At 34.8% G+C, this 18,129-nt stretch overlaps 1 protein-coding gene across 2 annotated transcripts in view; it reads left to right on the top strand.

The window, feature by feature from the left end:
* Positions 1-18,129, top strand: part of HACE1 (HECT domain and ankyrin repeat containing E3 ubiquitin protein ligase 1) — a 110,966-nt gene that overhangs the window by 80,302 nt on the left and 12,535 nt on the right. For both annotated transcript variants that reach the window (XM_021096191.1, NM_001195340.1), the window contains 3 exons: positions 3,749-3,898; positions 4,413-4,609; positions 13,711-13,842. In XM_021096191.1, coding sequence (XP_020951850.1) covers positions 3,749-3,898; positions 4,413-4,609; positions 13,711-13,842 — 479 coding nt within the window. The remainder of the gene's footprint in view (positions 1-3,748; positions 3,899-4,412; positions 4,610-13,710; positions 13,843-18,129) is intronic.

The following is an 18,129-nucleotide window of genomic DNA, read 5'->3' as shown; positions in this document are numbered from 1 at the left end:
ACGTAAGTGATAGGGTATTTGTCTTTCTCTTTCTGACTTACTACACTTAGTATGATAACCTCTACATCCATCCATGTTGCTGTTTGAGCAGCATTCCATTGCTTACACACACACACACCTGCCCTTTATCCATTCATCTGTCAGTGGATATTTAGGTTGCTTCCATGTCTTGGCAATTGTAAATAGTGCTACATAGGGGTACATGTATCTTTTGAATTATAGTTTTGCCCAGATAGATGCCCAGGAGTGGGATTGCTAGATCAAATGACAACTCTATTCTTAGTTTTTTAGGGAGGTTCCATACTGTTTTCCATAGTGCCTTCACCAGTTTACATTCCCACCAACAGTGTGGGAGAAGTCCCTTTTCTCCATACCCTCTCCAGTATTTTGTTATTTGTAGATTTTTTAATGATGGCTCTGCTGACTGGTATGAGGTGGTACCTCGTTGTTTTGATTTACATTTCTCTAATAATGAGCAACTTTGAGCATCTTTTCGTGTGCCTGTTGGCCATCTGTATGTCTTAGAGAAATGTCTGTTTAGGTCTTCTGCCCATTTTTTGATTGGTGGTTTTTTTTTTTTTGTTTTTTTTTTTTTTTTTTTTTTTTTCTTTGTTAATGAGTTGTGTAGCTGTTTACATATTTTGGAAACTAAGCTCTTGTTGCTCACATCATTTGCAAATATTTTCTCCCAGTCTATAGGTTGTCTTTTTGTTTTGTTTATGGTTTCTTTTACTATACAAAAGCTTGTAGGTGTGATTAGGTCTCATTTATTTTTGCTTTTATTCCTTTTGCTTAGGGAGACTAATCTAAGAAAATATTGGCACAATTTATGTCAGAGAATGTTTTGCCTGTGTTCTCTCCCAGAAGTTTTATGGTGTCATGTATTATATTTTAGTCTTTAAGCCATTTTGAGTTCGTTTTTGTGTATGGTATCAAGATATTGTTCTAGCTTCATTGATTTACATGTGGTCTGTCCAGCTTACCCAATAACACTTAGCTGAAGAGACTGTCTTTTTTCCATTGTATGTTCTTGCCTCAGTCGTTGAAGATTCTTTGATCATAGATATGTGAGTTGACTTCTGTGCTCTTTATACTGTTTCATAGATCTATATTTCTGTTTTTGAGCCAGAACCATGCTGTTTTGATTACTGTAGCTTTGTGGTATTATCTGAAGGCTGGGAGCTTTGTAATGTCTAAAGTCTCCTGCTTTGTTCTTTTTCCTAAGGATTACTTTGGCAATTTTGGGTCTTTTATGATAAAGTTTTAGATTATTCGTTCTAGGTCTGTGAAAAAAAGTCATGGATAATTTGATGGGAATCACATTAAATCTGTAGATTGCTTTAGATAGTATGGCCATCTTAACAGTATGAATTCTTCCAATCCAAGAGCATGGAATATCTTTATTTCTTTGAATCATCTTCAGTTTCCTTTGTTTATGTTTTATAGTTCTCAGCATGTAGGTCTTTCACCTTTTTGGTCAGGTTTATTCCTAAATTGGTTTTTGTTTTTTTCTTCACACAGCCACACCTGTGGCATATGGAAGTTCCCAGGCAAGGGGTTGAATTGGAGCTGCAGCTGAGGCCTATACTACACACCACAGCCACGGCAATGCCAGATCTGAGCTGCATCAGTGACCTATGCCACAGCTTGAGGCAGTGCCGGATTCTTAACCCACTGAGAAAGGCCATGGATCAAACCTGCATCCTCACAGAGACAATGTCAGATAGATCCTTGACACACTGAGCCACAACGGGAACTCTTCCTAAGCATTTTTTTAAAATGTGATTTTAAAAGTGATCTTTTTTTACACTCTTTCTAATGTTTCATTGTTAGAATAAAGAAATACAACCAGTTTCTAAATGTTAATCTTATATCTTGCTGAATTTGTTTATCAATTCTAGTAGTTCTTATGTGAGATCTTTAGGATTTTCTTTCTTTTATCTTTTTGGCCCTCTCCACAGCATGTGGAGTTCCTGGGCCAGGGATCAGATTGGAGCCACAGTTGCGACAACACTGGATTCTTAACCCACTGTGCAGTCCAGGGAACAAACCTGCGTACCAGTGCTTCTAAGACCCCACCCATCCCATTGCATCACAGTGGGAACTTCTAGGGTTTTCTATGTATAGTATCATGTCATCTGTGTATAATGACAGTTTTACCTCTTTCCTTCCCACTTGGATATCTTTTATTTCTTTTTCTTGTCTAATTGCTGTGCCTAGGACTTCCAATACTATGTTGAATAGGAGTGGTGAGAATGGGCATCCTTGTCTTGTTCTAGATGTTAGTGGGAAGGCTTTTAGCTTTTCACCATTGAATATTATATTGGCTGTGGTTTTGTCATAAATAGCTTTTATTATGTTGAAATTATGTTCCCTCTCTACCCACTTTGGTAAGAGTTTTTATCATGAATGGATGTTGAATCTTATAAAATGCTTTTTCTGCATCTATTGAGATAATCATGTGATTTTTGACTTTTCTCTTGTTACTGTGGTGTATGACGATTGATTTGCATATGTTGAACCATCCTTATGAAGATGGGATGAATCACACTTGGTTATGGTGTATGATCTTTTTTATATGTTGTTGGATTTGGTTTGCTAAGAATTGTTGAGAATTTTTGCATCTATAATCATCAAAGATACTGGCCCGTAATTTTCTTTTTTAGAGTGGAAGGAGAGAACATGTAATCTGACTTAGTTTTCACATTAAAAAAAAAAAGGAAGGAAAGTTATTTAAAGTTGAGATCTTGGTATTATGTTTTTCCATTGTACTAGATTTTTTTTGAGATCTTTTAAAAAATTTTTTGTCTTTTTAGGGCTGCACCTGAGGCATATGGAGGTTCCCAGGCTAGGGGTCCAATCGGAGCTGTAGCTGCTGGCCTATGCCACAGCCACAGCAATGCCAGATCCGAGCTGTGTTTGTGACGTACACCACAGCTCATGGCGATGCCGGATCCTTAATCCACTGAGTGAGGCTAAGAGTCCAACCCGCATCTTCATAGATGCTAGTCAGGTTTGTTTCCACTGAGCCACGATGGGAACTCTTTTGAGACCTTTTTTTTTGTTGTGGTAAAATGTACATAACATAAAATTTACCATTTTAACCATTTAAAAGTGTACAGTTCAGTTCCATTAAGTATGTTTACCACTACCAATTTTCAGACTTTTTTCATGTAAATGAAAGTACATTCCATTGCACTAGAATTTAGCAGTAGTTGGTAGCTATTGCCAATGTCATTTTCACTTTCATACCTCAGTATGAAAACTTGATTTTTTGTCATGAGGAAAACAGTAGTACATTAAGAATTTTTACTTATTCTTTAGTAATGTTTATTCCTTGAGCAAAATGTAGTGAATACCTGCTGCACTGGGCATGTATTGATGAATTGAACAATGTCTGCCCTAATTCACAGCCTAAGTAGTTATTTCCACACTACCTGGGAAAACGTGTGTGTGCGTGTGTGTGTGTTTCCAAGATCTTTGACACCTCTTCCAAATACTTCAGTGAAAAGCATTCTAAAATTTTCTCCTTGTACAAAGACTTACTCAGATAAGTATGTATGAATTAATGATTATCTTTAGTACTTCTAATTCCTATATTAAATATTCCACAAAAAGACATTCTTGTGAAAGTTAATACATAGTGTAACCTTGGCTTTGCTGAACTTGTATGTGAACTAATTTACCTACATTGAATTGATCTCTCTTCTGTATGGTCTTTAAAAATAAATTATTTTGTCTTTAATAGGAACAACTTTTCAACCTAATAGCAACTCCTATGTAAATCCTGATCATTTGAACTATTTCCGGTTTGCTGGACAGATCTTGGGATTAGCTTTGAACCATAGGCAGCTGGTTAACATTTACTTCACGAGATCATTCTACAAGCACATTCTTGGTATGGGTCTGTTATTTTCATAAGCATTTATTTAAATTATTTTTCTTAAAGACTTTAGGGAAAACTAAGTAGATAATGGTGGCATTTTTGATGAATAATTTTCATTTCAATTAGAAACTGACTGTGTATGTAAGGTATTTTGGGGCCCTGAGGGAGAGAAGAAAACAACCTACATTTTTGATAATTTTTTTCCATTTTAGTATTTGTATATTTATCCTAAAAATGCATTTTAATACGAATATGCTTAAAAGAATTGACACTTTAAAAAATTTACAATAATTTCCTGAATAGCTATTTTAAAGAAAGGTTACATTGTAAAAAATGTGTTAGAAACATAAGCTTAAATTTACAGACTTCCAAATTCAGGAATTAGCATTCATTTAAATCATGCTGTGAATTGGATTATATTTTGCAGTTTTACAGAGTATCTGTAGAGGGCAGTATTTCATCATTAAACAGATAAGGAAAGGCAGAAACATTTAGAATATAACTGCTGTTATGTTTGTATTTTTAGGTATTCCTGTGAATTACCAAGATGTGGCATCCATTGATCCAGAGTATGCCAAAAATTTGCAGTGGATTTTAGATAATGATATTAGTGATCTGGGTCTAGAACTGACTTTTTCTGTTGAGACTGATGTGTTTGGAGCAATGGAAGAGGTGCCTTTGAAACCTGGGGGTGGAAGTATTCTTGTTACACAAAATAACAAAGTAAGTATTCCAATTTTTACCTCAGCCATTGTTTATAACTTAGCCCTGATGGTTTGCTAATTACTCTAAAGTTTCCTGGCACTAGCTAGAAACACTTTCATTGTTAGAGTTTCATAACATTTATAACAGATAAAGTATTTAAAATAACTAAATCATCAGATACTAAATTTTGAATTATAAAGGATCATTTCAATATTGTGTTAGATATTCTGAGGTAGTTCTGAAGCAGCCTAGAGCACAGTTCAGTTGATGGTGTAAGATGGGCATCTGCCTATCAAATAATTTCAATTAGAAATATAAACTTACTGTAGTGTCGTATTTGGGTTAAATCACTATTTCATGTTTTTAGTGTACGATATTAAGAGTTCTGAGAGAGAAGAAATCCCAAGGTTTAAACCTGGAACACACTTTTGGGATCCAATAAATTCTTTTAGACCTCTGAACTTGATTTTTTTTAACTTTATAACTTAGTTATTTTTATTTATTATTATATTTCTTGTTTGTACGTTTTTTTTAAAAAAATTAGGTAGATGCTTTAAATTATACTGTTTAAAGTTGTATTACTTTAATACAATTTTATGTTTTGTTATATTATGTAGGAAATTGGGAGTCAGAAAATCTAGTTTTAGGAATTCCAGTTCCATCACTTACCAGTGGCATTTTCTGTTTAAATAGGACCAGACTCTTTTTCCTTTCTTTTAGTTGGATTATAATTCCAAGACAGTTTTAGGATCAGCTATCTGTCAAAAATAATGTCCATTAAATCATTTTGTAGACTAGAGATTTAGTAAAATATAGTTTTTAAAAAAATTTTTTTATGGCCAAGAGACTTGGCCATGTTTTTAAACTCTTTGAGCCTCAGTTTTCTATTTTGTGTAATTGGGTTAATAATACCTTCCATACAGAATTGTTACCAACATTTTGTAAAATGAAAAACACAAAAGTGAGTTATTGCTAGATAGTTTTCCATAAAAATAGATTCTTAGTTTCACATTTATATGGAAATGAAGCTCTAAATTAAACTATATAATTTTACCTTTTAAATTTAGATACTGTATGTATTTTAAAAAATAAAATTTAGTTTTTGAAAATAAAATTAGAGCCAAGTTCTTGTGCACTTATACTTAGAAATTTTTTAGTCTGCTCTCTTATTTTACACCTAAGGATGCTAAAGCCTGAATAGTAACTGGTAAAGCTAAGGCCAAAACCCAGGTCTCCTAGTTTCGAGTCTAATGTTCTTCATCCTGATACCTAAATTAATCATGTTGAGGAAGATCTTACTTGATTTTTAATGTAATATCATGTTATGCTCTAGAAGATTAAAGTAATAAGATGCTTAATTTTTTAAATCTATATGAGAGCTTGCCAGTGAATGAAAATATTTTAAAAAATCTTTTAATTATTAGATTATCCACCTCATAATACATTCATTATTTTATTTTACACTGGGGACCTCCTCTCAATTAAGGGTTATGAAGTTGTAGAGTCTTCATTATGGGCAAATGATTGCTTTTCATGAGAGAACCTTATGCATGATTCCTGTCTGTGAATACACTATCTGGTGAGCAGACTTCTCACTCCTCTCAGATATATTTTATATGACAAGATGAAGAGACTCACTAACAATTGCATGATGGATAGCTGATTTATATTTGCATATCCTAATAGCCCCCCTCCCACTATGATGTGATTCTTGCTTAGATTTTTAAAGTATGTATTTTATTCTTTAGCAATTGTATCTTTTATTGAAATTTAGAAAGAAGGAAGATATTTAATAAATAACAACAAATAAGAATTTACTTACATTGAGCGTATACCCTTTATCGTGACTCTAGCCTGTGGCTGGAATAGTGCTATAAAGCACTTAAAACTTTTGTTTATAAGTTTAACACATTTTTATTTAACTATATTATTGACATTGCCTTGTTAATGACAGGCTAACTTAGTTTTTAATGATTAGCTTTGGTAATAGAGGTAAAAGCAGGATCTCAATCACTAATATGTTAGTTCTCAGTTTTTGTTTTTCTAATATAGGCATTTCTCACAATAAATTGAGCCTCTTCATTTTCTGATATTATCAGTGACAGTTGAGTATAGTTGTTGATGCTTAAACATTTAATATTTGTTCAGTAAGTGACTGGATTTTTTTAATTGAAAATCTTTAGAAACATAACCTACGTCTTAAATTGATCACTTGATTTAGAATTGTTGAAGTATTTTCAATTTACAAGTAAAATTTTCAAACCATGTTCTTTAGTGATTATTGTTATTTTTTAATGTACAGTCCTGTCATGAACTTTTCTGTTAACTCTAGGGTCAGCCTTTTACTTAGGTATAAAGTTAAAATTGTCATATTTGGAGTTCAACTTCAGAATCTGTAAACATATTGAAGCTCAACTGACTTGCCACACTTGTTAGTAAGAAAAAGTCTATGCAAGCTGATCTCCACATGGGGGAGTCATTTATTCCTGTTATGTTGAAAGGCGTTGATAGTAACAGACTGAAACCAAATAGATAAAATACTTTCGTTTAAAAAGTAGTACATTAATAAATAGAAGTGATGCAGGCAGAACAATATATATCGGTTCCACATTTGAAGTAAAATGCTCTTTTAAGTTTAATTTTGTATCTGTCAATGATTTGTTTTAAAATCTAGATAAGAAAAAAACCTCCTTGGTCTAACTTTGGAAAGTGGATGAACATTTACATTTAAATGGTATTTTCAGCTTTTTGAGTTTTGTGTTCACTTTTCACTTTTAAATACTTTACCAAAGGATAAAATTGTAGAACCATAAAGTCTTAAGTTAGGAGTGACATATTTGTGCTCTACCTTTGGTTCCAGCTCTTAGAACTGAAGAATTAAGTTTTGTGGGTTTTAAGTGTTAACAGCACTTTTATCATACTAATCATAAAGTTCATTTAGACTGGGAGGGAAAAAATGTGGTTGTATGGGACAGGATACCAGGGAATGGAGAAGGGTGGCATAGACGTTGAATTATAGAGGAGAAGCATTAGTGGTCAGAATGTGAGTAAGGAAGAGGAAGAAGGATTTGTTCTGGGCTTACAAGAGGGCAAGAGAAGACAGAGCATGGTACATTTGGGGAACCATAGGTAAATCAGGTTGGAGATCTTAGGTGGCAAAATGAGTGGAAAAAGATGAGGTGGGGGGGTGGACAGGAGCCAAATTCTAAAAGACTTTGCATCCCCAGTTAGGAATTTGAAAATTATTCCGATGGGTTGGGGATGATTGCGCATGCTCTGGAGGGCAGTGATGTGATCAAATTTCTGTTTTTTAAGAAAAAACCCAACTCAACTTAATGTGTGAAAACTGGGTTGAAATGGGGCAGTATTGGAGCCAGGGCAACTGACAGATGATTGTGGCATTATTCTGGGGAGCATGCATGAGGGATTGGAGAACATGAGATAGGTTTTGAGGATGGAGAATTTATAGAACATGGTGATTAGCTGTTTGGAAAGATGAAAAAGAAGGACATGAAGATGAGCCACTTAGGTGGATATTTCCAGAATGATGGGTGGTGCTGTCATCTTCCTTGTCATCAGCCTCATCATATCAGTTCTATTTTCTAGTGATGGTAATAGTCACTGCCTGTTGAGTGCTTTGTGTGTATTTCATGTATTTGAGTTGTGTTCTTTGTACATTTCTCACTTACTGTTATAACAGCCTTTTGAGATAGTTATTTCTGTTTATTCAGTATGGAAATAGCTTTAATAATAAAAGCATCTGACATTTATTAGGTACTTATTTTATGCTAGGTACTGGTTAAAAGTGCTTTATGTGTTTTAACTTACACTTAAATAATCCTGTGAGGTGTAGATACTGCTTGCTGCAGGTGAAGAAGCTGAAGCATGAAAAGGTTAAGTAGCTTTCTTCCAAATCACATGCTTAATAGTTAGTGGTGGATTTGAACCCAGGCAGCCTGTAAATTTAAGACCTGAGCTTGTAACTACACACTGTATTTCTTCAGAAGTTAAATAACTGTCTAAGGGCTCAAAATTAGTAACTGGTAAACTCTCAGTTTAAATCAAGATCATACAGATTATACAATTATACAAATTATACAATTATACAAATTGTATAACTGCTGGGCCTCCCATTTACTACAGCAGTGAATATGAACAAGGTAACATATATAAATTTAGTGTTTTCCAGACTTATGGTTACCAAAGAGAAAGGGAAAGGAGGGATAAATTAGGAGTTTTGGATTAAGAGATATATACACTGTTCTAGATAAACAGCAAGGTCCTACTGGATAGCACAGGGAACTGTATTCATTATCTTGTAATAACTTATCATGGAAAGAATCTGAAATTTTCACATATGTATATGTGAAACTTATACTTTGCTGTATACCTGAAACTTAACATTGTAAATCAACCATACTTCAGTAAAAAAAAAAAAAAAAAAAAAAAAAAAATGGTATGTTCTGCATTTCGTTTCTGTATAGTTAATACATTATATTTTATTGCTAGTTTCGCTTGATTTATTTCACGTACAAACACATTTGATGTGCATACAGGCACAAAATACAAACTTGCCTATATAGATTATTGACCTAAAGTGGATTTATTATGTACATCTTCAGAAAATTACTATGAGAGATCTTTTTCTATTCTGAAAACTTAAAATTTAGGTCTGAAGTTCTTCATATTGAATGTTTGTGTGTATTATTAGGTTAGGCTTCAAATTGTCTTTAGTATCTTCTTGTCAACATGGAGAACATATTTTTTCTTTGTATTTTAGTTGGTATATTCTAAAAATTCACTTTAAAAATTACCAAATCTATGTAATGGTAACCTCAAGATTCACTGTTTTCAATGACTGACTTTGTTCCAAAGAAACTAAAATAATAGGGTTTTTACCAGATTATCAGTCTTTGAAACTAATTTATGACCTTAAAAATAAGAATATACTGGTAAAGAATAAATTATTGAAAAACGTTACATTGTAAAAAAGTTGATCTCCATTTTTTTACATCTACTTTTTCCTACAGAAGAAACCTGGTATCCTTTGAGTTTTCAGTGAAGAAATTTTCACAAAGAACTCTTAAATAAGCTTTGATTACTAGAGAATTTATATTCAAACAGTGAATTGAATTATGCCAGTCATAATGCCATTTAAAGTGTTAATTTAAAAGTAGAAATAACTTTCAAACAGTTTTACAAATATGTACAAGTTTGTCATTTTACTTAGGGGGAATACGAGCATCTTGTTTTCACTATTGGAAGTTATTATTTAAATAAAAATGGTTTATATACATATTTTTCAAGAAATAATAAAAAAAAATTCAAGAAGAAAAGTAGCTTCAGAAAAAGGTATCAGTTTTCAAGCGTTAACCACCACTCCTTATAAGAAGACATAGGTTCAAAGGCTGAAGAAAAGTTAAAATTTTAAGGAAGACTTTCAAGGGGTGATGTTATTCATTCCACACATTCAGAAGACCAGAAGATTATTAACACAAAATGTTTCTGTAACTAGACATGTAATTTAACTGGAACATAATGTCTGAAAGTTGAATCTCAATCTTAGTGTTTTTATATTTTCCCTTCGAAGATATTTTTGGTATATATATCAGTTATGAGGCTCAGATGTTGAAGTAGAAAAAACTAAGTTTCTTTTTTTATTGTTGAAAATAAATATGCTGAGGCTTTCTGAGATGAAAACTTACTATAAACATAACTACTTCACCAGAGCAAGTAACTGACTCAGAGTCTTTAATATCATTAATTCTTCAGTTTAATTCTGTGGCATCTGGTATTATTTTATGCCCTCAAAGAATTAACAGCAAATCAAGTGGGAACAAATACAACTCCTACAATGTGCCGTCTGTTGGGGATAAAGATCCCTTACCCTCAAGTTATATCATCTCTTTTTAAATACCTTAAATAAAATGAGATTTTAGCCTTCATTTATACTTTGTCTATTTGAGCAACTTTTTATGCCAATGGTTTGTGGACTGATTGTCATTTACATGTTGACTGTTTCCTTAAAGCATTTAAGGTAATAGATGTAGTTACCCAGGGATGTAAAGAGTAGGATGAGTCACCTGGATGCCTTTGTAGGTGGTGGGAATGCAGCCAATGTATTTCTGCACAGTAGGAACAGTCAAAATCTTAAATGTTCATAGTATTGATTGTATTGCCAAGAACATGTTTATGTGTGTTACTCTCTTTGAGGATGTCCTCTTTAATGGGGTAGGGAAACATTTTAGAAGCATCTGTATTTATTTATTTATTTATTTATTATTATAATTTTCTTTGTTTTTTGTCCTTTTTTAGAGACTCACTCATGGCGTGTGGAGGTTCCCAGGCTAGGGGTCTAATCGGAGCTGTAGCTGCTGGCCTATGCCAGAGCCACAGCAATGCCAGATCCGAGTGGCTTCTGTGACCTACACCACAGCTCATGGCAAAGCCAGATCCTTAACCCACTGAGCGAGGCCAGGGATTGAACCCACAATCTCATGTTTTCCTAGTTGGATTTGTTTCCGCTGCGCCACAATGGGAACTCCAGCATCTGGATTTAAATTTTTTGTTGTTGTTGTTGTTAAACACAGTTATCTTTCAACTACCTGGAAAACTCTTACTAAACCACTCAGGGGAATTTGTGATGGTTAGGATTTTATTATTTTACTGAGATATAATTTAGACCAATATTCATCCACATTTAAGTTAAAGATGTCTCCTTAATATGTCTCCTTAATATTTATTTTTACAAATCTATATCCAATAATTGTGGAAATAAACATGGGGGATTATTAATAGTAGAGGGAACATTAGTGTACTTTTGAAAATTAATTTTTAAACATAGAACATAGGAGGAAATAATAGGAATTGGTAGAAAAGAGAACGTGTACTATTCAGATAAATATGTAATGCGTTGGCAAATTAAACTAGGTAAAGTGTACTTGAGTAGTTGATGCTTCATAATTTGATGTCTTTAACAATGAGTATTGAATAGTATCTTAAGATTATAAGACCAGGAATCCCCTTGTGGCTCAGCGAGTTTAGGATCTGGCATTGTCACTGCAGTGGTTCACATCGCTGTTGTGGCATGGGTTTGATCCCTAGCCCAAGAACATCCACATGCTGTAGGCATGGCAAAAAAATAAAAAAAAAGATTTATGAGAGCAAAACTCTTGGGGGGAAAAATCTGTAATTAATGAATGAATTGAGCAGAGAAATTTTAATCTGTTCATTAAGCAGTTTTAGTTAGAGCAGGCTTCAGTTAAAAGATGATCATGTGTTAATGCTGAAATCATTTCTGATTATCACTTGACAGTGTGTTTTATATATATAATTTCTTAGGTTGGATCCTGAAAATTTAGTTTGTGTTTCTGTTTGCTTGGCGCACATTTCTGTTTTTCTCTCTCTAGTAGCTAGCTGGATATAACTTGCAGAAACTGATTAATTCCTGTATAGTGGAGAAAAACCTTTGAGTGGTTGGAAGTGGGATTTGGGGTGGGAGTACATTGAATAGCAGAGATGGAGATTTCCATGTGCCAGATTGCACAGGGAGCCATGTGGGGTTTGCGGGGAGCTGTGAGCAATCCATTGTGACATTCTGTAGCACCAAGATGTATGGAGAATTCATAGCCAAAGTCATATAGAACTTGCTGGCTCAGTGCCTGTGGTTTTTTTTTTTTTTTTTAACGGGGGGAGGGGAGAGGGGAACAGAGTATCATATTAGTGCTTAAAAATATAAATAAAATAAAATGAAGGTGCCTAAAATGGCTTTCTCACTCTGTGTTTAGAGCATTCGTTCCCAGGAGGGGAGACCGATGTACAGCATATTACTTTAACTTAGATATAATTTAAAATATATGAAGAATAACAATTTATAGAGTTTCATAGATATGATCATTCATTCTGGCCTGAGCCAAAATACACTTCTTACTACTAGTTAAATTTAAGTGACACTACTTTGATGATAATGTGTATTTTATTTTTATTTTTTGTCTTTTTTTAGGGCCACCCCATGGTATATGGAGTTTTCCAGGCTAGGGATCGAATCAGAGATATAGCTGCAGGCCTACACCACAGCCACAGGATTGCCAGATCCAGGCTGTGTCTGTGACCTACACCACAGCTCACAGCAACGCCAGATCCTTTAACCCACTGAGTGAGGCCAAGGATCGAACCTGCGTCCTAATGGTTCCTGATGAGATACGTTTCCGCTGAGCCACGACGGGAACTTCGATAGTGTGTATTTTAAAGTAAATTGTGTGAAAATAGCTTATTACCTTAACTCAGAATCAAATAGGCCGCACTTAAATGAGCCGTTTTATCATGTTCTAATTGTGTTTTAAATGAATTTGTTGAATATATGCATTCATCATGTATTTGTTGGACACTTAGAAAGTGACAGAATTTTTTTTAAGAGCTGAGAATATATACTGGTAAACAAAACAGAGCCCCTGCTTGCAGAGAGATTGCAGTCCAGTGAGACATTTCAGTCAGAGGTACCAGGATGTATGCAGACAGCCCTAAGCAGACTTGTGTTTGGGGAGTAGAGTGAGGGAGCAAAGGGGAGAGTGGAGGGAAATGAGATGAGAGAGCAAGGCAGGGGCTGGGTCAGGTAGGGCCTTATGGACTAGGAAAAGAATTTGGGCTTTATCCCATGTATCATAAAAAATCATGGTAGGGTTTTGAGAAGGAGGGTTATGTGATCTGCATTATATATTAGAAAATACATGTATATTTTTAAAAATTCACTCTGGTGTGGAGGAGCAGCAGTACTGAGGCAAACATGGCAGCAGTGACACCAGATGTTGTAGTGATCAAGGTGAGAGCTTGAATTAAAGTGTGACAGATGGAGGTGGTGGGGTAAGGTCTGATTGAGAACATTTTTGGAGGTAGATCTGATAGAGAATGAGAGAGAACCCTGGAGGAGTGATTCTAAGGATTTTGGCCGAAGCAGCTTAGTAAATGGTAGATTACTGGTTTTCTGAAATGTATGAATATTGGTGCCAAATTAATTCTAAACTTTACCCCTTAAATGAGAAATGATCAAATAAACCATATCTTCAGTATGTGAAATTAAAAAGACATCATAAAAACTTTTTTTTTTTTTTTTTTTTTACTAGGCGGAGTATGTCCAGCTTGTCACTGAACTTCGAATGACCAGAGCCATCCAGCCTCAGATCAATGCTTTTTTACAGGGCTTTCATATGTTCATTCCACCTTCCCTCATACAGCTTTTTGATGAATATGAATTGGTAAGGAAAAACATCTGTTCTTTGTTGTTACGTAACACAGCAGCACCAAACTCAGTTGATGTAATTTAGAAATAATTTTGGAGCACCGTGATGAATGGAATGATGTATGAGACATTAAACGTAATGTTCATGTGGAGAGAGCTGTTGTAAGAGATGTGATTATGCTTCTCTCAAGCTTGATAACCAGAGTAGCAACTTCTTCCTATGAAATGGAATGAGGTGGTGATAAACCAAAATGGAATGTATTTCCAAAGTGTTGAACATGGGAGATGTTGAAGGCCAATCTTCCCAAAAGCAGTATTCACATTATTTTATATTTTTTTATTTGACCCTGTTAGGTAAAGGATACTAACTTCTTGTACTTCTGAAAAGAAAAATTGATTGAGAGGTTTTCCTGTTGTATTTGTGTTATCTTCTCCAGCTTATTTCATCATACAATTTTATAATTTTCCATTTTAAACCTATGTGTAGTCCTATGTCTTTGCTAGCCTCTAGTCCCTAATGTTTTGTTTTCCTTTTTTGATTTGCCTGCCTTTTACTATGATCTAACAGGATTTCTAATTTTATATGATTTATGTCTGCATTTTCCCTATTTCCTTTTTTCTCTTTTATTTTTGGTAACAAATTATTTTCTTTAATTTGAGTTGTCCAGCTCCTTAATAAAAGCACACAGTATCTTAAATAGCATATAGCTGTTTTCTTATTTTTAAAATTATAATTTGGAATAATTAATTTTAGGTCAATGGAAAAAGTATCCTTTGGTTTTTATTCTGTCTCATAAAATTAGTTTCCCCCATGCCTTTTATTTTAATATATGAATAAGTACTCTGGTATGTACCAGTTGATTTTACATATATCAGTATTTTCAACTTATCACTCATAGTATATGTCATTATAGTAATGGATAAACTTGCTAAATAATTTTGAAGTACATTCTGACTTAGTTTCATTAAATGTCAGTTTTGAGTGTTTTTCATTGTGTTTAGATTTTAAGATGAATAATTTTATTTAGCATAGGCTCATTAGTTTTTTGCATAACCATAGAAGTTACTGTTCTTAGTATTTGAAAATGGAGGAGTACTTATGAACTTAAACAGAAAATTACATTATTTTCTTGACCTCTGTATCAAAAAAAATAGCAGCAAACAAATAATTGACAAAAACTTTGCTTCGTAATTTACTGATACTAGTAAGTTTTTGAAACTTTATTGAATTACTATATACATAGTAAAAAATACATGCATTATAAATGTCTAACTTACTGTATTTTCACAAACTGTATACACCCATTGAAACAGCACCCAGATCAAGAAACTGAGAAATCCTAACACCCCAGATCCCACTCATGTCCCCCTTCATTCTCACCCCTCAACCTTTCATGGGGTTGTCACTCAGGACTTCTGGTAATATAGGTTACTTGTTTTTGAACTCGATGTAAATGAAATAATCACCTAAAATACATTTGACTTCTTCAGCACATCTTTTTATTTGTAAGAGTCCTATTTATCGTTGCATGCAGTTGTAATGTTCTATAGTACTGCACTGTGTTAATATAGTTTTTTTTTGTCATCCATTTTTTTTCTCTTTAGGGCCACACGCAAGGCATATGGAAGTTCCCGGGCTAGGGGTCTAATCAGAGCTGCACCTGCTGGCCTACACCACAGCTACAGCAACTCCAGGTCTGAGCCTCATCTCCTACCCATGCCACAGTTTGTGGCAACGCCAGCTTCCTAACCTACTGAGCGAGACCTGGGATTGAACCCAAATCCTCTTGGACACTGTCTTAGGTTCTTAACCCCCTGAGCCACCCCAGAAATTCCCATCTTTTCCTGTCTTGATGAACATTTGGCGGGCACTTTTTGGTTTTTGGCTGTTTGAAATAGTGTTGCTACCAACACTCTAGTACTTGTCTTTAGGAGAACATATGTTTGCAATTCCTTGGAGTGGAATTGCTGGGATGCAGAGTGTGCACTTATTCCGTTAGAGTAGGTACTAGAAAATGTTTTCCACAGTAGTATGTTAGTGTACACGCTAGCACGTATGAGAGTTCTGGGTATTCTGCATCCTAATCAGTATTTGATATTTTTCTATTTATTTTTTTCCATTCTGATGAAGTAGTAGTGATGTTTCCTGATGATTTTAACTTGCATTTCCCTGGTGATCAGTAAGATTGAGCATGTTTTATATGTTTATTGGCCATTTGTATTCTCTGTTACCGAAATGTTCAAGTAATTTGTCCATTTTTCTATTATTATTATTATTTTTAACAATCAGTGGGAGTTTTAATGTATTGTTTATGGGCATTCTTGTTAGATATATGTATTGTGAAAGTCTTCTCCTATTCTGCTTTTTTGTCTTCATTTTTATTTATTAATTTATTTTTTGCTGCGCCCGTGGCATGTGTAAGTTCCCAGGCCAAGGATCAAATCTGTGCCACAGTTGTGACCTGTGCCATAACTGTGGCAATGCCAGATCCTTAACCCACTGAGCCACAGAGGAACTTCCCCTGGTGTCTTTTAATTATTAAAAGTGTGTAGTTGTTTTTGTTTTTTGGTTTTTTTTTTTTTTTGGTCTTTTTGCCATTTCTTGGGCTGCTTCCGCAGCATATGGAAGTTCTCAGGCTAGGGGTCAAATCGGAGCTGTAGCCGCTGACCTACACCAGAGCCACAGCAACTCAGAGCTGCATCTGCAACCTACACCACAGCTCACGGCAACGCCGGATCCTTAACCCACTGAGCAAGGCCAGGGATCGAACCTGCAACCTCATCGTTCCTAGTTGGATTCATTAACTACTGAGCCAAGACGGGAACTCCAATGTTTAGTTTTAATATAGTTCAGTTTATCACTTGTTTTCTCTCCTCTCTTTTTCTTTTTAATGAATGGAGCTTTGTGGGTCCTAAGAATTTTTTTTCTTATTCCAAGGTTAACAGTGTTTTCCTGTGTTTTCTTCGAAAACTTTATTCCTTTGTCTTTCACATTTAGGCCTGCTACCAGTAAGTTTTTAATTGTGGTACCTATATTAGAAATTAGGTCAGGATTCCTAGTCTGTCTCAGACTCTGGCTTCACTGAGTTGAGTGGTTCATGTGGTGGGATTGTTTGAGAAGAGCAGTGTTGTAGGCATGACATTGATTTATGCAGTGATGATAATTATTATTAAAACACTTAGTATTTGCCAAGAGCTTCGTGTGTATTAACTTTTAAAACCTTTGTATCAGAACCCTGAGGTAAGCATTATTATTCCCATTTTACAGATGAGGAAAACTAGGCCAAAGAAGGTACAGAGCTTCTCATATTCATAGAGTATATGTTATAGCCAGACTGTGAATCCCTGTTTTCTGACCCACAGCCCAGTCTCTCTTCATCAGTATTGCCTCTCAAGGGCATGAGTTATAAATGGGACATGGTCTTGGAACATTTTGTGTGACTTTGTGTCTTTCATAGGAAGGAGCTATGCTACACTAAGGTAGAAACTTTTTTTAAAAAGTTGGCACAAACATTGAGGCTGGATGTTATCAGACTTAAGAGATAAGGGTTAGATTTTAGAGTTTCAGTGGAAAGAGTGTTATCTGATAGCATCAGTGTCCTGAACTGGAGGTGTATTCATCCATTGGAGACAGAATGCATTGTCAAGTCAGGAGATAATCTTCGGGTCCGAAATGGTGACAGCATTGTTGTTATTACTATCTATAGCTGTAATATTATTATGGTTGAGGTGTTCCCCAAATGTCTGAGGGACTGTTCTGCTATACTGTGCTGCTTATAAATTTATCCATGGTGGTACCAAGATATTAAAACATTGAGCTGTGTGAATACTAGGTAAAGTAATAGCTATGAACACTTGCATGACTCAGTTTCTCTTAGTGGGTTATATATATATTGCACTCAGTTCCAATAGATCAATTCAGTTATTTTGTCACATTTTTAAAAAATAATAAATTATTGATTGGAATTCACCATCTTTTTGTTATATGTATTCCTTTTTTTTTTTTTTTTTTTTTTTTTTTTGTCTTTTGTCTTTTGTCTTTTTAGGGCCGCACCCGTGGCATATGGAGGTTCCCAGGCTAGGGGTCGAATTGGACCTGCAGCTGCTGGCCTACGCCAGAGCCACAACAATGCATGATCCAAGCCACGTCTGAGACCTGCCCCACAGCTCACTGCCACCCCAGATCCTTAACCCACTGAGCGAGGTCGAGATCGAACTCACATCCTCATGGATGTTAGTCAAGTGCGTTAACCACTGAGCCACAGCGGGAACTCCTGTATTCCCATTTTGTATTGTGGCATTC

Source organism: Sus scrofa, chromosome 1 (assembly GCF_000003025.6).
Source record: "Sus scrofa isolate TJ Tabasco breed Duroc chromosome 1, Sscrofa11.1, whole genome shotgun sequence".
Taxonomy (NCBI): domain Eukaryota; kingdom Metazoa; phylum Chordata; class Mammalia; order Artiodactyla; family Suidae; genus Sus; species Sus scrofa.
This window is presented reverse-complemented; position numbering and strand designations above follow the sequence as displayed.